Source organism: Cavia porcellus, unplaced genomic scaffold (assembly GCF_034190915.1).
Source record: "Cavia porcellus strain 051 isolate PalLab524CR breed Dunkin Hartley unplaced genomic scaffold, mCavPor4.1 scaffold_14, whole genome shotgun sequence".
In the NCBI taxonomy this organism is placed as follows: Eukaryota; Metazoa; Chordata; class Mammalia; order Rodentia; family Caviidae; genus Cavia; species Cavia porcellus.
This window is the reverse complement of record NW_026947497.1, coordinates 69,983,283-70,007,362: the sequence shown is the minus strand read 5'-3', so window position 1 is coordinate 70,007,362 and position 24,080 is coordinate 69,983,283. Positions and strand designations below refer to the sequence as shown.

Here is a 24,080-nt window from a genome sequence, read left to right as displayed (position 1 = left end):
TATTTTCCATGGAACCCAGACATTCTCTCTCTTAGTCATAGGCTAGCGTTCCTTCATCATTTTTATCACATCAGAAAAAGATGACACGCAGTATTCTTGACTCTCCAACCAAAAGCTGTCTGACTGTCTTGAGGAGAGACCTCCATATTGATTTATAAGCCCTTTTCTTCAGGAAGGATCAATTTCACCTTTGCTTCACCTAACCTAGGTTTGCGATGAACATACAACAGAGGTTCTCCATAAATTCTCACTTAGCTATTATGACAAATAACCTTATGATCAACTGCGTCATTACTAAACATACTGACTCACTAGAGAAGAGAGATCACACAAAATCTAGGTGGTAATTCTCCCTCTGGGTTTCACCATCTCTGTTATTTGTTCAGTTATCAAAGAAATAGAAATTGAAAACAGACACACCAAAAACCTATGCAACCCACAAATCTACCAGTATGAAAATGTGCATTCCATATTGATGAGTTGCTATTTAGAACCAAGTGAATAGGTGAAGATCAGCAAAATATAATGAACTTATCCTCTCTTGACCAACTTGATTTGTCACGGGACCCAAGGCAAATTAATCAATTCTTTCTTGCCTCATATTTCTCTAACAGCAGTAAGTAGAACACAGTGAATTGTACAAAAGTGGTTTGTGTAGAATACACAGGAAAATTGCTTCACACTGAAAGTCTCAAATTCTTTATGAAGGTATGTCATACAGCAGCTGTGATCTTGTGGAATGTATTTCTACACTCTGGTTCTTTGCTTGCCCATGATACATGAAGACTGGACTAGATTAGTAAGTCTTAACTTAAATTTTTCCTTCCATTACACCTGGAGAAAATGCTGTAGCCAGCTAATCTTTCTCAGAATGATGGTATTCTCTCATTGGAGGTGGGTTATGTCATTAGTCAGAGGTCCCGTATAGGTGGCGTGTGTGTGTGTGTGTGTGTGTATGTGTTTGTTTGTCTAGTGATAAAGTTTCCCTGGACAAGTCCTCATGTAAGAACCAAGAAACTCAGGGTTCCTCCAGCTGGAAAACTCTTACGATTTTTAATTGTGTGTATGAACAGTAGTCATGCAATAGAATGCCCAGTAATATAAGAGGCAGACCAACTACAGAGTGTGTTAGCTAGTGGAGAAAAGTGTCCTCATTAAAAACAGGTATCTGTTAAGCTAACAGGAGTGGAGACATCATTTTTGAAAATTGAGGCTACACCTCTTAAAATTTGTGTGACCTTGGGCAGAGTCTAAATTGCCCTAGAACTAGTTTTCTGATCTGTAAAATCCAGATAAAAAGGACTGCATGATGTGACATTGATGTGTGATCAGCTGCTAAAGTATTCCACACAGTCAGCACTCCAGAAACGGCTTTGGGACTTGAGGCAAATTTGTACTAGATGCACACACACACACAAAAGAATAAAAAAGCTAGGGCTCTACTTATGATACAGAATTTCAGACAACTATATCCTAGACTGGGCTGTCTACAACTACTGTGAATAAAATGAATATCAAAGTTATTTTAACGTATTTTATAGTCATTCAGTGACCCAGTAAAAAGTAGTTCAGTATTTTAACATCTTAACTGGAAATTCTGAAAGTCCTTACTCTGGTCAGCATCTGAGACTGGTTTCAAGTTTATGCTCAAACAGATAAAGCCCAATTAACTTACACCATGATATTCTAATACCTTTGGCATTATAATAATGTGGTGAAGACTTAATGAACACTAACTGTATCGCAGCACCATCATAAATAATGTATGTATGAAATTTACTTATCTAATCCTCCCAAAACCACTATCACAAGTAGTACTGTAACCATTTGTACTTTGCAGAAAGGAAAACCAGAACACAAAGACGGGAGATTTGCTCAAGGTCACTGGGGCAGAGTAGAAATTCAATCTCACAGGTTGTGACCCAGAACCCAAGTTTTCGGCACCCCAGTACAAGAGGACTATAAAACAAATTGTCAGGAAACTTTAATTTTAAACATATGTGGATGTCCCATGTAAATGAGTTCTTCACTCATAGTTCTCTCCATAAAACTAAAGGATTTAGGTTAAATATGAAGTCTTGTCTGTCACTTTCTAACTCACACTCGGTACATTTTGAATGGCAAGCATTAGTGTGGATCCAAGCACCCCCATCCCCACCATATTACCTTGTTAGCTAATCTAATCACTTGTTCTCCTGGTTTGTGTCATGTTGATAACACAAACTATAGTTTAACAGAACTGGGTGTTTATCAATGTTTATCCTGCTATTACTATTTATGTTCCTTTTTAGGAGGAATAAATGAATTATAAAATAAAACAATAAAAATAACCCCAAATGGAACATATCACACTTCACCATTAGAGACCTCACAATTACCTGCCATGTTATTTTTCCTATTATTTCCGCCCTGCCTCTCATTTCATCAATCATTGTGCTTCTTTTCCTGATTAATTTTGTCTGTAGGATATACCACTGCCTAACACGTACCTAATTTACTTATTTACATGCTGTTTCTCTCTCCTCATTAGAATGTAAGCTCCACAGCACAGGGCTTCATTTTTCCGTCTGCCTTATTCACTCTGTTTCACCAGTGCCTGGCAGAATCAGTGCACGCAGGAAGTGCTCACAAAGCACTGATGAACGGGATGGAACTGCTTCCCAGCAGGAAGGATCTCAGTAGACTGCTGACAGCATCCCTATCAAACTTCCATCTTCTCTTCACACTTACTATTATCCTCTGAAGACAGAACCTGTGTCTGCTGCACTTCCTGATGCCATTTCCCAGTTCTTTTCCAGCTGTCACAACCTGACTGATGGATTCCCCTAGATTAGAGCACATGACATCAGGAACCAGGTCCAGCCTTCCCAATCCTCGCTGACTGGACCAGCTCATCCCAGTGAAGATCCAGTGTGAACCCTAATCACTTCTCTTGCCTTTCTCTTGTTTAACCCCCTTCATGGTTACCAAGAGCTTTCAGCAAAGAGTCCAAACTCCAGCAGACAACAAAACGTCCTTTAGACATGGCACTGATTACTCTTTTATTCTTATTTTTGCTTCTTATACCCCATTTTCTAGTCATCTTTCTTCTCCTTCTTCTTTTTTTTGCAATTGTCTCCTGGTCCTGCTCCTTGTTTAGACTGAATTGTTTTACAGAAATATTCTTGAATTCATGGTATGCCTGGAAAAATTCCATTACCAATGTCTAAATTATTTGTTAGAAAACTCTTCCCTGATTTTCCAATACTAGTGAATCTTTGTAACTTTTTTCCTCCTATAGTATCATCAAACTCCAATAATATTTTTCTTGTATTGTAATTGACTTATTTACAAATATATCAGTATAGGGGCTGGGGGTTTAGCTCAGCGGCATAAGCGCCTGCCTTGAAAGCAAGCACTCATGAGTTCGATCCCCGTATATATTTTGAGGATGAGTAAATATCTAGCCCAAGGCTTGGCACATAGTAGGCTTTTAATAACTACTGAGTAAACAAATGCAGGCACAAACAGCACTATAGATTTCCTAGGTAGAAATATTTATCTTTCTCAGGAACATTTACAAGTGCATCAGATCCCATAACCTCACCAATGATGCAGAGTCTAGAATTTTCCTATACTTACCTAAACAAATCTTGTCGCCTGTCTAGGCAGGGTTTCTTTCAACTTCACAATGACTGTGATGTTGGGAACAATTCTTGGGTGATGTCCAAGTGAAAGTCCACCATGAGCCTAGTACATTAGTGACAATGCTGTCACCACAGGTAAACTTTGGATGGCAACTGCACCCACACACTGGAACCAAATATCCTTGATAAGCTGGAGGAGAACCAGAAGGAATCACACCCCCTTGTCACCTGTCATCAGAGATGCAGAGCAGTACAGGATCCAGGATAGTAAGATGTGGGGTAAACGGTTCTCAGGATTGCTTCAGAAGCACAAATTTTCTTTAGAAGCAGGGTGTTGCAACAGCTGCCTGAAGACACCACACATCCAAAATTAGGAGTGGGATCTAAGTTGAAGAATCAGTTAATCAGTGTCTAGCTTCCTGAACCACCTTAATGAAATAAAATGCCAAAATTCACAGATATATTGACACTTCTGCTGACGGCCTAATATAGCATCAACTTCCGACTGAGCGAGCCAATTGCTAGCTATTGCCTTCCTGATGACATGTCAATAAGGTGACCTGACTTTCAATGTGAGTTCCTTTTTCCTTGCTCTCTCTCTCTCTCTCATTCTCCCCTTGGCAGTGGGACTGGGCCTGATTTTTCTATGAAGATATCACTGTTAAAAATTTCCAGGAACTATTTCCGCACAAGCTAGATAGCACTGAATTGGAACAAGAAGCTAGGAGAAGAGTTTCAGAACACACATATTGATAAAATTATAATAAAGAGGCCTAATCAAATTGAAGTGGGAAGAGAATGAAGATGCATATCTGAAGCAGTATTTATAAAACGAATATTGTGTCCAGCACTTGTCTGATATCATTTGAACTAAGTGGCCCAGCTAGGCACTAGTACCTCTGTAGCACAGGAAGATTTGAGTTTGCAGACATCTGGCCTAATTCAAACAGAGAAAGGGCAGGCCTTGTTTGCTACCTGCTGTCTGGCCAGTGATGGGCCCTTGAATCAGAGGAAATCAAATCATTCCTGAAACAACATCCCTAAAGTGATGCAGAAGGAGAAGCGGAGTAAAATTTAACAGAAAATCTGTGCTCTGAGCACAGATCCTGTGGGTCTTCAGTTATCTTACCTTCTGCAAATTGTAGTCATACCAAGAACTATATGGGATATATTCTCTGTATATGCAGAGAAGTGTCTGACTCTAATTGCAATCCCAACTGCTAGAATCTTGGAAAACAAGTTGTCTTTGTATTAGTTTTTCCCATTTGTAAAGGAAGAGTTCCTGCTTCATTACAGAGTATTACAGCCATGATACACGAGAGTAATATAAATCTCTAATAGTATATAGTAAATGCTTAAACCATACTCATCTTACTTTAAACAAAATTAGCAGTGGAAATTTTTAAAATCAAATCATTAGAGAATCCTTACAGGAAGCCAAGGTCTGAATTGAGTGGCATAGAAAGATATTTAAAAATCATCTAGTTCTAGCTCCTTGTTTTTCTCTTTATAGAAGAAGGAAAGAGCAAGATAAAGAAGATGGGGTTTCTCAGTGTAGCTTACACTAAGCTAGGAAATACAGATATGCAAACACACACATACACATATAACAGTAATAAAGGTCTCAAAATTCTTAATGAAATACAACAATAAGAATTACAAAAATTGGAAGCTAAGTTCTAGAGTGGTTTTTAGTGCTTCTTTATTAGTACAAAATCTTTTTAAAGATACATTCATAAGGAAAATAGATGATATATCTGGATCTCAGACTCTACCAGCAAACCTTCATTTTGCTTTTACCAATGACATCAATAAACCCTAGTAAATTATGTTCAGAGAAGCAGCAGTTCCACCCTGACCCCAGGTTTCTTTGTTTTCCACACCCCTGCTTCCTCTCACCCTGACACCAATACCAGACTTTCTGCAGGGGGTCCGGTCCCCTATGGCCCTCTGATTGCTCAATGGAGATTATAGCTAGATTTCTGAATGGCTTGTGCAAAAACTGCTGATGAGCCCCAGATCCTGTGATTGCAAATGTTTTAACAAAGGCAGAGAAAAGATACTTTCAGCAGACTATTGACGAAGGAAAAAAACTAACTAGGTTTCTGTACTACCTGCAATTCTCAGCTTAGTAGAAATGCACTCTTTGTTCTGTTGAAAAACACTCTATATTGATTATGCTGACACTAACAGTAAAGCTGTGTGGTGGCTCATTTTCTTTAATTTTTCTCTTAACATCTCTGATGAGAAAGTAGGTTATGATTCATCTTGAGCAATCTGAGTCAAAATTCATTTTGTCTTTTTTCAATTAGTTCTGGTGCATTCCACATTAAAAAGCAAGAGTAGTTTGCTCAGCAAATGAGAACACTGTGGTAGATCTTGGTGTGTTGCTTTCTCACACATCATGACTGAAAAACACTTTTATTTTCTTTAATGATATTCCAATAACAAGAGAACATCATACGGAAATGCAAAGTGTTCACTGAAATGGAGACAAACAACATCATTAAAAATTCAATGAAATGATTATTATACACTAATCATAAATGGAATAAAGCCAGTGAGGTATTGCCTTAGAAGACAATACAAACATCTTTTACAGTTTGGGTCTTCTGTTATGGTTTAAAATACTCACACATCTACTTACCTAATTTGATTCCCACACTAAGCATACAAAATAGAAATCACTAGTTCTTAAAAAAGGGGGGAAATCATGGAAACTCAGGTTAAAATACTATGCAAATAAGCTGGTTTACTTTTTAAAATTATTAATACACATTTAAATAGCATAAAAAAGGGGTCATTTAAATGAGAAAATCTAAATAAAGATTTTGGTGACCTCTCTATCTTCTCTCTTCAGTGCTAGAGGGCTCATATTCCTCTCCTGTCTCTCCCTTCTCTCGGTCTCTCTCAGCTCACCCCTGCCCCCGGGGCCTTAAACATACAAGCCAAGGTCTCTACCACTGAGCTACAAATCCAGCTCTGGTTTCATCTCTTAACTTGTCCTTTAATCTTCTGATTTCTAAAAGAATGGCTCTCCATAATACACGCAAAAAAAAAAAAAACAAAACAAAACAAAAAAAAAACACTCTAAGAGCAGCTCAAAGATCAAAGGTCACCAATCAATGTGAGCAAGAAGATGTTGGACTTTCACTTGGACTTCCTGACTGGCAAGTCTAGAGCTCATTTCATTGTGCCTTATATTAAAAGATAAAGTATTTATTAATGTGATGGTACTGTTTTATCTATAGGAAATACCAGTGTCGCCTTAATGGCTATCAATATTAATAACATTTATCGCTGCCTACCGTCACATTGCAAAACTGTATTCTCCTTGGAAATCCTCAAACAGATTGATACTGTGGCATCCTGCACTACTCCACAGCATTCTCTGTCATGTTCAAAAATCCCATTTTATTTTTATTAACTGGCAATCAGAGCTGCTTTGAATACAGTGAACTTCCTCACAAAACTTAGCAAATAGTGAATAGTACTAAACAGAGCATAAAACCGTCCAGGAAATAGAATTCTTGGGTTTCTTTTCCAGTTCTTCTCTGATTCTGTGAAGCCAGCAGTTTTATAATTTTACAGAGTAGCTGTTTTACTAATCCATCTATAGTTTAGCGGTATATAGAGAACAATGTACAGAAAGCGTTTGAAGCAAAGTAATTAGGAGGCCAAAAGGACAAAGAATAGCTAATGCGCTTCAGTGTCCTCATATGAGAGTGAAGATCCATGGAAAAGAGAGCAGACCAAGATGCCACTGCCAGTCAGTGGGACAGAGTGAAGCCTGAAGGGCTTGATTCACCTGTGGATGCCAGGAACTTTGTGCCATTCAAGTGCCTCTGATAATGTCATGAAAACTCTTCATGTGGGAGAAGCAGTTTACTCTACAAAGCTTACCTCAATGGGTAATACTAGGGACACCACTTCACCATCATATCCCATTGTTTTGTCATATTTGTGAATGAAACCCATGCTTTTCAATCTTTTGAACATTACTTAATGAATGCATGCTTTTCAATATAAGTCTGGCATGCAGTTTGATGTCTTCTGGGGGACAAGGAATATTAACATGTAATATGAAACAAAGTCTACTAAGAAATTAATCAATTTAAATAAAAATATTTAAGGTATGGATGGTAAGGATTGTGACAGTGCCTTCCAGGGGCATAATAATGGGAAACTCAACATAGTGTCTCAGAGGAGCTTCTGGAACTATGCTACGATCCTAAGGCTGACAAAGAGAGCAAAGGAAACTCACTAGCAGTTAAGAACTTCCCTCTGCTCCTGCCTGCTGAGCCTGCACAGACTGCTTCAGTAAGTCACTGCTGTCCAAGGTTTCTGTTCTCTCTTACTGAACTTCAACAAATGATGTTCACTGGCAGGAAGGAGCAAAGCCAGGTCCAGCATTTGTAGAAATTGAAGTTTGACTCTAAGTAGAGAACCAAAAGAGGACAAGATCAGAGCTCTTTGGTTTTGCAGTGATGCTGAAAGAATTGAATGCTTCATGACTGACATGAGAGTCAGATTAGGAGGAGATCTGAGATACAGTAGGTAAACTGGGACCCGCTCCTGGGACTCCCGGTGTTAAGAGGCCTTGGATGCTGTTTCCTTGGTTTTCTTTAGAGGCATTCACCTGTCTTTTGGGACATCACATTGCTACCTTTTCTTTTCACTCCTGCAGTAGGTGTTGCTCACTTGGGCTCCCTCAGCATTTTACGTGGCAAAGGTCAACGAAAGCAAAAGAAAAGCCTTTTCACCCAGAGGTGGAAAGTAATGGATTCTTCACAGCCAGTTATGAAATCTGTCCTCCATCAAAGCTGTGCCAACATAGGATTTAACACATGCCTTCTCTCCCTCTCCTTGGCCATTGTGTTACATTATATCCCACAGCACGCACTACAGAGATTGGTGTGTAATGGGCACTCAGTAAATATTTGTTCAGGAGGGAATCCATTGATTAAAAGTGCAGCAGATTCCTACCAAGAAGAGCCCTGCAGATGTTCAAATAATGACTTTGCTGACAGTCAATTAATTGTGTCTTCCACCGATCCTCATGATCCTAATGTCACTTCAAAGTCTGGAAGAAGCTACTTATCTGTGTATTTTAAAAAAAGTGGTGGGCTGGGGCTGGGGATTTAGCTCAGGAGCATAAGCACCTGCCTTGCAAGCAGGCGGTCGTGAATTCGATCCCCGGTACCGATAAAAAGTTAAAAAATTGTCCATATCACTAAATTACTCTCATGGTTCTTATTACTTTTTTGAAGAGAATAAAACCAAATGAGACTAAACAAAACAGAGTCAGAACAGAAGGGTGGGCATAGCATGTGATGCAAAAATAGAATATCAGGTGATTAAAAGTGGTTACCATTGTTCCTCTTGCTATTTTTAAATTGAGTTGTCTATATCATCAGGTATAATAGAATTGATCAAAACAGTATGGAACAAAACCAATAAAATCTACACTGAGGACCTTGCAGGACTTCAAAAAAAAAAGGATGATAGTCAATCCATATTGAACATCATAGTATCTTATTGCCTTCAAAGTGATTGCCCATACCCTCAAACTTGATACTATCAAACAAAATAGAATATATAATAATCAGATGGAACAAGATGGGGAGAGCAATACTGGGGTTCAAGTCAGGTTAATAGGACAACAAAAAAGTTACTACAACATGTCCCGTTATTTTTTAATTTAGCTTTCCCTTAATTAAAAAAATGAGAGAAGATACATTAATTTAAAAATAGGGGGAAGATTGAGATAAGAGAGGACATTGTAATAGAACAGCGTGGGGCAGAACCGAGCAATTCAAGCATCATTGTGTTTCACCACCAGATAATCTAACATAATAGGTAGTCACCATAGTGCCTCTTTCCTTAAATTATTTGAGTGTAACTTCGCATGCTATAATACTAAGCATATCTAGACAGTGTGATGCCTTTCAAGAGAATGCAAGAATTACAGGGTATTTAGAACCTGCTAATAGAAAACAATGGTTTCTATATTATCTCTTTGACTATAAAAATTTTGTTTATACTATAGCATATAGTGAAATGTAGTAAGATACAACATGTTAAAACCAGTGGAAACAGATGTACTACAGCTTGATGGGACTTCAAAACAAGACAATATTAAATCAGCACTAGCTTTTATGTTGTGTTGCTTTCTTCAAAATAGCTATTCGTGCTATCATAGATACTAAAATCAAACAACCAAGGTTAAAACCATTGCGGTTAATGAGTGAAAACATTATATGGCTTCAAACCCATATGATTGGGAATCATGATTACCACATACTTCTATGTATTCTTATCATTTCTTACACTAGGGAAACTATTCGGTATTTATACATGTGAGTTTGATTTATTTCACTTATGAGTATGGTCTCAAGCTGCATCCATTTATTTATAAATGTCTCAATGTAGTCATTCTTTATAGCTGAGTAGTACTTCATTGTATAAAAATATCACAACTTTTTTATCCATTCTTCAGTTGATGGACACTTAGGTTGTTTGGGAAGATAATATGTAATCTATTAACTGGTGATTTCATACTGTATATATTTTTTTCTAGAAATACTGTATTATTTGTACCCTTTTACGGCATTTTTTTATGTCCTTTTTTTCCTTCTTTTTCTTCTCTCTTTAAATAAAAAAAAGTTAAAAAGTTAAAAAAAAAGAAAGTGGTGGGGAACGTACACATTGTAGGGAGGAAGGGTGGCTTGGAGGGGAAAGATGCGTGAATTCTCAGTTAAGGGTGTTTGTGTGTCACGATTAGAAGGTGCATAGTTAGCACTCACAGCTTTGGGTTTCAGCTCTGTGCCCATCTTGGCATAGAACCTCAGGCAAACTTACTAACCCAGACTTTTATTGTTTGCTATTTACAGTGTGTGCCACACCAGTGTTTTGTCTCCTAGAATTTCAAGTTTGCTTCTCCAGATAACAGTCAAACGATGTTCAATCATTCAAGGGATGGTCACATCTGTACTTTTCATTCTTGTGCTAAAGAGATGGTGACCCCAAAATAACTGAATGAATAGATGTTTGCCGTTTGTACCATGACTGTAATGAACACCAACTGTGAGAGGTAATTCCTGGCCTTGAAGGGGCCCAGTTTAACTAGATGACCTTTTGGAACTTATTTCTATGGACAACTCATGTAAACAAGGGGAAAGGATGTTTCTTTCAATGTGATGTCCTGTCCATCTGAACAATTCTGTCAGAACTGCAGAAAATGCCAGTCAGAAACCACCCTGGAAACAAGGATTATGGGAGAAATTCACAGTAGGGGGCCATGTGATCTGCAAATTAAATTGTAAGATCTTGCCAGGTGTGGCAGTGGTCCACACCTATAATTCCACAACTCACAAGGCTGAGGCAGGATGTTTGCCAGGAGTTCGAGTTCAGTTGTGTCAACATAATGAGCTCAAAGCCAGCCTAAACTGTGCGGTCTCAGAGAAAAATCTTAATCACACGAACTCTTCACTGACAAATTCAATCCTTAAATTTCACAGAATATATAAAAGTGACCAAGTCCAAAGATGTCAACTCAATTTTTATTTAAATTAAAGCCACAGCAGCCACAGTGATTAAAAATGATAAAAGAGAAAAATCTCAATTATGGTTTAGGGCTTTGCCATTAAATACTTTGTGGACATAAAAAACTCTTTTTCATTTTCTGCAAAAATGAGAGATTTTCCTAGATAGTTCCTAGCATGCCCTCCAGCTTTAACATCTTATGATTCTCTAAGGTGATAAATAAATACCTGCTAAATGAATAAAATGTTTCTTCTTGACAGTTTATTACATACCATATTCTGCCACAGAGAATATGCATGTCTGCTCTCCACTTTCACATATTAGTTCATAAATCCATTAAACATCAAAAATATTGTATGCGTCTTGTATTGCTCACACAGATGGGACAATACAGTGAGTGACACAGAAATTGTTACCCCTGCTCAGATTTATTTTCACAAGAAAGGCTGATGGTAAATAGAACAAGTATGTAAAGTTGATGAAGACAGTAAGAGAAGAGGTAAGAGGGCCTCTGGTCTGTTTGTATTTGAAAATTAAAGAAAAATATGCATACGTAGGCCTTAGACTGGTACTGCTTTTATTTTTATTGTTTTGAAGAGTAGTGTGTTCATACCCAAGTTCAATAAGGTATATCAACATCTGAGCTCCGAAAACCTAACAGGCAAAATCTGCTTCCTCACCTTTGTAAAACCCTGCCTTTCCTCTTTCTACTACCAGAGACTGATTTCTAGTCCTTTTTCAGATAGAAAATTTTAGCTGTAGGTTTCAAAACACTCTTAGGTATATGACCTTGAATGAGTCATTTGGGGTTCAATTTCTGGAAAATGAAAAGTTGTCTAGTTTCTTATAGAACATTATTTTTCACTGTAAGTCTAGATTTCAAATCAGTGCTTTAAAAAGACATAGGCTAAATTAATTAACATGTACTAAGACAGGACATGTAAAATACTTAGAATTATTATTTTTAGTGCTGTAAACATATGCTACTCTGAGTAAACATTTTTATCAGAAATTATCACCACAAAAGGAAATATATTTAATATATTTCATTAACTAGAAACAAATTCTATTCCCAAGACCCACTGATACCCTAAAAGACCACAGGTAAATAAAACCAAGAAAAATACTTTTCCACCCAAATCAATATGACCTTTTCTCTAAACCACTCTTTTTCTAATGTTTCTTCCATTGTGGTTTTGGGGTTTTTAACTAATTAGGTTTTTTATCTGAGAAAACAAGACCCTGAAAGCCTCAGACTCAGATTCAATCTGTTGGGAGGGCAGCTGGAGTCATTTCCCAGTTTGTAATCCACAGGAGCACACAGGCTGGAAATCACCTTCTGGTTACATAACCATAAAAACAACAACACACACATTCCTCAGCACCTCTCAGGTTAGGCTCCGGAGCGCTTCTTGGGGCAGTCACGCTGTTCCTTATACAGCTTAAAAAGCTGAAACTGAAAATATGAACTTATCTGTTTTATGGCCCATGACCGACTTCCCAAACAAGCTGCAAAGACAGGTGATTAGACGAAAAGAAAACAGAATTTGGAGTAAAATTCCGCTTCTGCCAGCTCTAATGACTGAGGAGGGAAGAGCGGGGTGCAGGGCTTTGGGGGAGTCTCTTGAATTTGTGTTTCTCCACGTGCCAAATGGAAATAAATATACTGTTTTGTAGGGCTGCTGTCTAATTCAAGTGATACAAGAAGTCTAAAAGTGTTTTAACCACGTAATATAAAAGTTGCAGTCTAGAGATAGAACTAGAAATTGGGTATAAAAATTTTACTATTGAACAACTTCAGATGCTGAAGTCACAGAATATCAAAGATGGATGGCAGCTGGGAAATCTAATCCGAGCAGCTGCCCATTGCTTCAGTACCTGTCACAGTCCCCCTGGGAAATGGGTATCAGGTTTTAGCCTAGACTTTTCTAAAGGCTTCCTACCGTGTGTCGTAGAAGTTATTTTAATATACTAGCTGGTAATTTGTTGGCGCCCTATGATTCACGTGCCTTTGGTGCTCACTTTGGAATTACAGATACTAAGTGAAATTCCTTTTGCCCATGCCAGTCTTCCCATAGCAGTCAGGCAGGGTTCCACTCTTCCATGTCTTCATGCCTTCAACTGCATCTCAAATGACAGTTTTTGGTTTCATAAGCATCTTAGTCAAAGCAATTGGTATGTGTTCATTTATGAATTGGTCCAACTAGATAACAAGGAAATAGACCCTTGCCCTGATTGTTCTGTGAAGTCTGGTTCTATTCAGAAACATTCATTTGACATCAATTTTCACCTCGATTGAGAGGACACTTAGAGAGTCAAGTAGGGTAAGCTGATGCTATCATGAAAGTAATGATAGTACATTTCCGTTCACAGCTTTCTTCTCCAAAGCCTTTTCATGTGTCAGCCTCCCTGATGACTCATGTCCTCCAGTCTGTCCAGTTGTCGTTGGGAAGGGTAAAGTCTCATTCACTGGAATAAACTCTTGGCTTCATGCAAAAAAAAAAAAAAATCTCGATGTCTCCCCCTAACAATGCTCAGGGATAAACAAAAAAATTCGCTTAGATCAACGCCAAGTTTCATGCAGAGAATTTACCTCGTGCTGCTCAGAAGGCAGAGTGACTTCAAATAGCTCACAAAGCAATCTCAAGACTCACACACTTCATTTTCTTTTTAAAGGAAAACAATACCATATAAACAATACCATGATAATTACAGCCTTGTGCTTGAAAAATAGGTTGTTAGATAATTTCAATCCATCTTCAGATTTATTACAATATTCTTTTCTAGAGATTCTGTATTCCAACAGTGTTGTTTTCAGACTTAGGACCTACATTATTTAGAATCATGCCATGGCCACAGATATTCCTATAGAGGAGGACTCACATGCAAACATGCTTCGTCTTTCAGATTGAATAAAAGCACAGAACTTGTAAGTGCTATATCTATTAATTAACAGAAAAATTCTTGGATAATTTCCAAGGGATATCTCAAGGTTATACAGGGACAAACACAGCCTTCCTTTTTATTTTTTTCCATAAAACCATGTGAAAAAGACAAGCTTTAGAGCTAGAAAATGGTAATAAAGCATAGGCTTTTCATTTTTCTAGCAATGACACCTTTCCCTCCATTCATTTTAAGAGTTCATTGAACAGTTCTTCTTCTCTTTTAAATTGTGAACTTATCCTAAATTATCATAATTTATAGTTTATCATCCCTTATTCATTCTAAGCATTTTGGAGAGTCCGAGTAAAAACATATCTCTCTGGTTTTCCAGGGAAACAGATTGCTCCAAATGCAGGTACTTGAGCCAAGGCATGTAGTCTTGCTTCGAGTGATCAGGGATAAGGACTCACTGTCCATTTAATTAAAGCAGGTAATAATTTTCTTCCACCTTTGTCTTCCTTCTGTATTTCCTCTCTTATTTGTAGAAGGCAATTTTTGGAGACCTACTCAACACTGCCAATGGAAAGACACATGGGCATCCTCAGGAAAATTGTTTTAGCCAAAATTCAGATCCACACACACAGCAAGTGTTTGTAATATTGGGACCTTATCTTCTCTTCAAAGATATGGAGTCTCTCAAATGTTATAATCATGGTTGGTTCATCCTTTGTGCTATTTACCTAATGCAGTAAAGCACTAGTCAAAATGCAATAATGGGGGCTGGGGATTTAGCTCAGCGGCGTAAGCGCCTGCCTTGCAAGCAGGCAATCGTGAGTTCGATCCCTGGTACCGATTTAAAAAAAAAAAAAAAAAAAAAAATGAAAAAGACAAAAAAAATGCAATAATGGGGATGTACAAGAATTCATAGACACTCTAAAACTAGCACCTTTTCTAAAGAAGTGAGCTTTAAAATTGCCCAGCGGAGATGAGGTTTGGGGTTCTTGACTGTTTTTTCAAGGTCTAACTTGAGAAAAACAAACAAACAAACTGTGAATCTCAGTGATTTACCTTCCCCAAAGTCAACAGTAGTGCTAGAGGTAGCTCTCAGGGTTTACAGGGTGATTTTAGGTGTGCTGTCCTCTAAAGGCCTCTGACAGAGTTATAACAGAAGGTCTATGTCAATGTCCCATCAATTCATTCACTCTGGATGTTAAAGGTGATTGAAATATATTATCAGTGACACCAAATTCTTGAAAACAAAGCATAAGGCTTTGAGCAGAAGTGGTCCTTTCATCTCTCACAACTCCAGAATGAAGAAGATGACATAAAATCAAACTGATGCCAATCTAGAGGAACAGCACAAGCCCTTCTGAAGTGATATTGAATCAGAAAGGACATGCAATTGGAAAATTAAGTCTAAATCCTGAAATTCCTGGCCAGGTGATCTTGAATAACTCCTTGAGCCTCTCTGAACTTTTATTTCTCCACCTGAAGAGTGAGGACACAATTGTTGGATCTGTCATTCACACTGCAGCTATACCTGGGCTTTTAAAACCTGTGAGCCTTTAGAATGCCATCAGAATAATGATTCTCATTTTCACAGTAACTTTAAGCACATGTGTCTTGTAAAAAACAGGGAAACAGATACACATTAAAGGGAAATTTCAAATACCCACTGTTGTCATTAAGACAGCCAATATATGACAGTCAGGAATGTTACTTTAATTTGACCACCCACGGGAGGAATCTTAAGGTAAGTTTTATGGCAGGTTTCAATGTGTTTTTGGGAAGAAGAAATATCTTTGTGGTTATATAATTAAAGCATCTCTACTTTGCTGTTTTAAGCTGAAGTGGCTCTGCCTCCAACACTATTTCCACCACTATTTTTATCTATCTATCTATCTATCTATCTATCTATCTATCTATCTATCTACCTACCTACCTACCTATCATGTATCTACTTACCTACCAACATATAGGCTGACTACCTCTCAGTATTTCCTCCCATCATGTGGTATTTAGGTAAAGTCTTACAGCCAGGATTCTAATACAGTCCTGCAATTTATTAGTTATTACTGGGGAAATACTTAACATTATTGCTGAGGCTTAAATTCCTAATGTGGAAATCATAACAGGATCCGTTTCATAGGGCTATGTTTTGCCGTAAGGATGAAATAAGTTAATTCTTGTGAAGTACATAAAATAGTGCAGCCATATCATAAACACTCAATAAAACTCATTTTTTCAAGTTCTCTCTCATGGTTCAAAACCACCATTTGGCAATGATTATTTACCAATTGGTGACACATGTTCTACTGTTGGTAGAAATTTAAATTTAAATCAAGTATTAACTATGGGTTTTTAATGGGCATATCTTGCTTTCTTAAGTAAACTGCAATCCTCCTGAGCACTGGAGAACTTTGATTATTGAGCATGTTCCACATGCCAAGAACTTGGCTAAGTGCTTTCTATAAATATTTCATTCATTGCTCATAACAACAGTATAAGATAGCTATTATTTCTGTATTAGAGATAAAACAAAACAAAAACCGAAGGGATAAAGAGTAATTTGCCCAAGATTTCTAAATTAAGTTTGTATAAGAGGTACTACACTTTTTATATTCAAAGATAATTTTTATGCATTTCCCTACATCATGTTTAGGAAGCTAGTCATCAACATGATTGCCATCCATAGTCTATTTTCTTATAAAATTATATTTATCTCTTTTTCTATATTAAATTACACTTCTCTCTACATATGCATATATATTACATATAGAGATAGATATTTCTCTCCCCTCCTCTCTTTAAATATTGTCACTATATTTAAAGCACATATACTTATAAGTTATTCCTCCAATTTTAGTACATCCTAATACACATAGATCTTATTTTTCTGTGAAAGTCTTCACCATAGAAAAATCTAAGAGTCACTGGCTTGAAGGGGCCAGGTTCGAGTCCCACCAAGTCCTTTTATAAAGCATTCCTGATAGAACTTTTACAATCTGTGACATCTGACCTTGACCTGCTTACATGTGTTACCACTTTCAACCTAAACTACCAATTACTGTGTTTGTCTTATCACCTTTGAATCATTACAACTTCCATAACAAATTATACACTCATTCTACCTCCAAAGTTGGTATATAACTCATAAATGGGTCCAAGGATAACCTGTTCAGAGTTACTTGCCATTCTGAAGAGGCAGGAAGTTAAAAAACATCAAAAGAACATCTTTTCCTGAACTCAGATGGGGCAAGGATTGAGAGAGCAGAGTTTCGGTAATTTGCAACTCTAAATTTTATACAAGAATCTTTAGATCAACGAGAAAGCTGAATCTGCCATTTTTCCTAATGGAAATCTAAATTGTAAAAAGATGATCTTAAAATCAAATTTGCATTTCAAACACCTCTACGGAACTCTGAGCTTATGGTACAAGTTACAGAGCTATTCCCAACTCTGACAGTCTTTCACTGGAATTGCCAGAAATGTTGAAGGGGGTGTGCATGGGTACCATCTTTCAAACATCAGGACCCAAATATTTTACCAGTGGAGCTGATGATATTTCCCATTACCTGGGAACCCAAATTAAACTGGACATGTACATCAACAGACGTCTCCAGACCCCACTCACCAAAGTATTCATCAGCAGGTGGATTTTCCATGTCATACAGCATCTTTTTGGTGAGGTGTTCCAGCTCATCTTCTGGGCGGAAAGAAGGGGGAGCAGATGGAGGCCCCACAGGCCCTGTGTGTCCTCCCTGAAAAACAGAAAGAACGTTTTACTTTCATTGGAGACTAAACATTGACCAAGGCCATCAGCATGAACCAGTCACGTTTGCACTGAGGAGGGAAAAATCACTGGACTTTTTATTTGGATACTCAGGTATTAGATTAACACTTGGCCCTTCTTATTCAGTACCTGGTCTCGATACATTTCTTCATTCATTTTCTTTATCTAAATGAATTATCAATTGGGCTTTAGAAATCCATGTCTGTCACAGTAGGAATCTACTTCATTCAACAATTGCCAAATGGTTATTATGTATCATTTTGTGGATTTCTTGAAATGATGAATAAATCAAGCCTGTTTCTCGGCAAGGCTTCATGGTTAAGATGAAAGTACAGGCAAGTTAATAAAAACAAAGCAGCTATAGAAATTGCACAGTCAAGGTATTAGGAAGGACCTCTCATAGGATCTGGGAGGAAAGTTTCCTGCAGAGAGGCATCAAAGTAGAGAGGAAACATGCAGGTAAAAGTTTGCATTCAGATAAGATTCAAAAAGAAAAAAAAAAAAAAAAACAGGCACCATGAGGGGCCCCTGGCAGTCATGTATTTCTGGCCAAATGTGAAGTATGAGATGAGAAATGAGATGCATGCAATAACATCAGATAAGGAGTTCTGAGAATAAAGGACTTTTTGTTCTAATTAAAAAAGCAATTTTTTCCCAGCACTCAAAATAGCCAGATACAAAATGAGGACAGTAAAAGCAGTAGCACTGTCACTAGGCTGGTGTTCAGAAAGGCGGGCAAGGCAGAAGAAAAGCAATGCAAGAGAACCAAGTGCCAGTGTGAGATGAACCAGCTCAGGAACCCACGGCGTGTAGAGGAAAAAAATGTCAGATGCTAGATGTTAAGCAACTTCATACTAAAAAAAACAGGAAATTTATGGTATTCTAAATGAAAGGAAGTACAGGATAGTTCCTTTTCCTATATGATAGCTTAATCATTTCAAATGTCATCCCCAATATCCCTAATCAAAGTATTATACAAATAGAAAAACTTGTTAAAAATTTAGAAATGGTGCTCCATATGGTGGTTCATGCCTGTAATCCCAGCACTTGAGAGGCTAAGATAGGAGGATCGTCACTAGTTCAAGACTACCCTGGGCTACAAAGTGAGCTCAAGGCCAGCTTGAATGCAATAATGAGACTCTAGTCTCAAAAAGGCAAAAAAAAAAAAAAAAAAAAAAAAAAAAAAATTAGAAATGAGGCAGTGGGAAGATAAACAGACTGGGAATACTCTTGTTGGGTGTTTATGCATTTTTAAAACAGTTGGCCAATACTTCTTCTTTTCAGAACAGTTTATGAGGCTATCCCACAAAACTGAAAAGCTGTGTATTCAGTCTCCTAGTGTCTTCATTTAAACACAAAGAGTTCTCAGATGTGAAAATCCTGCAGAACACAAATCTCTGCAGAAATATTACCATTCCAGTGATCAACATTGATTTCAACAACTCCAAGGTGGGGATTACTCATTTGTGTGAGACCTAAACACCTTCTCAACATATGTGAGAATGTTCACGGATACCTCTATGTTCTTTTCGCTAACAATTTTCCAGTTTTTAAAATGTATGGAAAGTTGAAGTACAAACATGTAGGAAGCTGATAAGGCCAAGAATATTTTATGTTGGTCACTAACCATACCCTAGAATTTTATTTCACTGTTGGAGTATTTTGATTAGAGATTAGAAAGAAATGAATAAACTGTGGTCAGGTGGTTGAGACACAAATTCAGTCCCAGAAGCTTATGAATCATTACAGCAATTTGCCCAGTGTGAAATAGGGAAATTGAGATCCAAAGTTCAGGGCAAGGCTAGGTACAGTGAAATTAGGAGACAAGCCAATAGCGGATTCTCCCTTACCCAATAAACATCAAATATTAAACTTAGGACATTGTCTAATTGCAGACATTATTAACTCTATAGTGTTGGTGTGTGGATTTAAAAAGCTACGGATTCATCCATTCCTTGACTGGTTTGTTCATCTACTCATTCTTACAGCATTTTGCTCTCTCTCTCTCTCTGTGTGTGCGTGTGCATGTGTGTGCGTGCGTGTGTGTGTATACTTATCTACACACATCAGAAAGGGATCAGAGATGTATTAGGTGCAATGTTTGCTTTTGAGATGATTGGACTGAGGTTTGAGGGAGAAACTTACACAAATGATTAGTTTTAAGTAGCACAGTATATTAGTGGGCTTGTACACAGAAATGCACACTGGATGAATGATTTTTCAATGTTAATGAATTTTAAAATGTACACAGGTTATGCATTTCTAGAAAAAATTATTCAGAAACACTCAAATAAGTGCATAAAATTATATGGCCCAGAACAATCGTAGGAGCTGTATTTGAGAGGGTGATTAAAAGTAACAAAGTAGCCATCAAATGGATCATCTAAATAAACATGTTGCACGCGTGTGCACACACACACACACACATATGGTACATCTCTGTGTATAAGTAAACAATGTGATAAAGATATCTTTATAAACTCAGTTGCAAAACAGGCTATCTAAATGACAATCCTATCTTTGTAAATTGACATAGGGATAGGAAAAAAAATCTGAGAAGAAATATACTGAAGTGTTAAGGGGGATTTTTTTCCCTTGGGGGTAGAATCCCAAGGGACTTTCAATTTCTAAGTTTATTTCTTTATTTTATAGTAAGAAACTTTACTTTTGCAATCCAGAAAACAGGATTTTTTTTTATGATGATGATTATGGTAAAGATCTTGGATCCTAAGTCAAGGGAGAGATTCCAGGAATTGCAAAAAGTCAGGGTTGAGAAGAAGTTTAGTGTGAGTGGACAAAGCTACCATGTTTCAGGGTTTAAGCCTGGAGAGACAGAGAGAGGATGAGTGAGGTCATCTCTGCTCTCACATGCTGAGGTACTCAAGACTTTTCTGTGAGTCAGATGGCGATGAATAAGACCATGGACAACTCGCAAAATCTGATGGGTTAAACTTTCTCTTGGTAGAAATGGCTTCCATAAAAATGCATATGGAATTTATTTAAAATTTCAAGAAGTTCACAGATGACAGAGAACATATCTGCATCTTCTTAGAAGCATTCAGCGAGTAGAAGCTATCATACAGCATCTGAGCATGTGAATGATCTAATTAGATTTGGAGAGTTCTTTCTGGAGTGCAGGGAGAATGACAGAGCTGTTAAGACTAGAATGACAGAGGGGTTTGTGGCCAGAGATAGGCAAGGAGTATATGAGAACTGGACACAGATCCTTAACTACAACATTGGCTTGGTGTCCTTAGGCAAGTTTGTCAAATTTCGTAGTTTCACATTTCTTTCTGTTCACTGGCATGCCAATGTATCTATCCGTTAGGATGAGATACCTGCGTCTCACACTATATATAACTCACTCCTTTCACACCATCATAATGGAAGGTTTCTCTTTGAATCTCCTTAACAGGCCTCTGAAGGCTGGCATTGTCCCACTGCAGCCACCGATAATAAGGATGGGGAAGTAAGCTAAATCTTTTACCCAGATTGGCAATAAAAAGAGAACTTGAGCCAAAGTATACTGTCATCTGAATACAAATTCCTCATGTCTTACCAAACACTGCTTCCCTTAGAGTGACAGTAGAAAAGAATGAGCTGTTACTAGTAATAACAATCACACTAGCAGTTTTAATGATATCAACGGCTATTCAGGAACACGTGGTAATTCCTGCTTTTAGTCATAGGGCAAACCACAGAAAATGGACACAGACTAAGATTAAATGTGCATCTCATTCACTTTCAACACAAAGGTGCTGAGAAGCTGAATCTAAGCTAGAAATTTAGGTTCTACCATTCGCACATACATTTCACGTAGAAGTCTAAATGCTTACACTGCATAAAAAAGTATCATTCTTTTTACTCTCCAAATATTTTTATTCTCCTTCCTATTTGTGTGCCATATTGCTTGTGAAATAGCAAGTTTGGAAAGGATCTTCTTTTTAAAAGATTCTACTCTTTTATATAAAGATGCTGCTCAAATCAGGATGGGGATATGCACTGATAACCCCATTATCATCAGTCTTGCCTTGGGGTGCCTACCCTCCGGAACATTACAGCTCACTCCACCGGGGATCCTGCAGTGTTGGGTGCCCACCCTTGCAGTCTGGTAGCTGAGCCAAGCGCCAGGGCCCAGCATCTTGAGTGAGGATGACACTTCAGGCTACTATCCCAGGAAAAGATCAAGATTACAAACTTAAAGTATGGTTTATACTATATGCGTATCATTCTTCAACAATTAAAGTCTAAAAATTGTAAGTGGAACCACGGTAAGTTGGGGCCATCTGTGATACTGATCATTGATTTCTGGTATTTTGATGAAGAAAGGCTTCAAAAGATCATTTATTTCTCAGTGTTTCTGAAATTTATTTCTTTACAGGACCCCACTTCTATCCCCAATCAGTGCCTAGTACTTAACACCTGTCAAATACATACAGGGAAAAATACAAGATTATCCAGTTAGGCTGTTTCTGCCATCAAGGAGGATATCCTTGGACTTCCCCCCAGTGTTCAGTTCTGTAAGGAGTCATTCAGTACTTTTTTCACTCTGCTAAACAGATAACCCCTCTCCCCATGCTCAGGACTCATCCTAGATTATGGAAAATGGCTGCATCCAACTTATTTTTTAATGAGCAAGTTCTCACGCAGTGAAATTGAAATCTTGGAGAAGTCACTAGAAGATGACTTATGTTTTCTTTTTCATTCCTTCAGAAGCAGAAATACAGGTGACAGCAGTTACCTTCTCACTGTGCCATGATGTTTTATCATCTCATGACCGCTTCCAAGGTGCACACCCCCATGTGCCTATAATCTCAAATGCCCTCTGTACAATGCGCAATCCTATTTTATGGATGTGGAATTGGAACTTAAGGATATAAGCGACCAAGCCCAGGTGCAGAAACCTGATGGAAGCCAGAGTGTGCCACCTGGGTGAATGTGTGTGATGCCGTGCATGGTCCCTTCCAGCAGACTGACTCTATCATTCTGCACAAATACAGCTTTCTATCTATTGGCTCCATTGTATAAGGCAGGACTGTTAAAATTACTGAGTAGAGCTTTACAGTTTATTACCAACACGATCACATACTGAAACAACTATAAACAAAGCTTTTTGATTTTTCTAAGAAAAAGTAAAACACTCTTATACACATCACTATTAATCACTAATGAAAACACCTTTGAAATGTCTGAGCCTCCTAGAAAAGGCAGAGGTCAGGTATCAACAACAGATTTCAGAAGATTCCCTTAGAATTTTCTTGTACTTAGAGATTACTTGGTGCTAAAAAATGTAAATACAAAATGCCTCTGACAATTAATTACTTAGGGAAAAAAAAGACATGGAAATAGACAATTAAAAAATATAAGCAATAAGAGGTTTCAGACCAGTGTCAGGAGATAGAGGTATGTCAGACAGAGATGGCCTCTTAGTTTGATCTTGAAGCATGAGCCAAATTTTACAAGAAAGAGAGAGAGACAGAGAGGAAAGAGGAACAGAGAGGTAGAGAAAGGAGAGAGAAGGAAAGAAACAGATATTCCAAAAATAGTACATATGAAAGAGCAAAATTGTTAGAAAATAAAGGAGAAACAGCTAGGATGAGGCTGGACAAGTTGTTTTTGACAACAAAAACTGTAAGAGACTTTAAAATGGCAGTCACCTTCATTAAAGTTATGCTTCTGAAAAATAAACCTATTGGCAAACATAGTCCTACACCAGAGTCATTTAAAAATGCAACAAAACATCCTGGTATTTCTGAGTAATTTACTAGCCAATATGTTTTGAAAGGTCTGTGAGATTTACTTAGTATGGCAGGCACACCTCCCACCAAGTTTGCTTCCCACCTCTCCTGATGAGCACACGGCTCGACTGCATTTCTCCTTGTTTTTTTGCAGTTGGATGGAGCCATGTGAAGAGCATGAAGGCAAGAGCTTGTGGCCCGAGTGACCACATGGAGGAAGAAAATCATTTACTTGCCAGGTTGAAGAGAATCAAACTAGCATAGAAGGAAGGATGAGAAGATAAAAGCCAATGGCTGAAAGTCACTGGAAAGTGAGTGGTTTTTATTCTTTCTACTACTATGTTTAGCATTATTCTTTTTCTGCAGTTGTCGTGGTTCTTTCCACCTAACGGCTCAAAGCTGGTCGGGGAAGAGGTTTTATGATACAAACTTTGCAAGCACATGCAAGCCTAGGTCCTTGCTAAATGTTGTGGATCAGGCTGTGCAAAAGGAGGA

General features: G+C 37.8%; 1 protein-coding gene across 13 annotated transcripts in view; it reads right to left on the bottom strand.

Moving 5' to 3' along the window:
• Window positions 1-24,080, bottom strand: part of Lpp (LIM domain containing preferred translocation partner in lipoma) — a 606,732-nt gene that overhangs the window by 139,283 nt on the left and 443,369 nt on the right. For all 13 annotated transcript variants that reach the window (XM_013160167.3, XM_063261224.1, XM_013160168.3 and 10 more), the window contains one exon: window positions 17,689-17,815. In XM_013160167.3, the coding sequence (XP_013015621.1) occupies window positions 17,689-17,815 (127 nt within the window). The remainder of the gene's footprint in view (window positions 1-17,688; window positions 17,816-24,080) is intronic.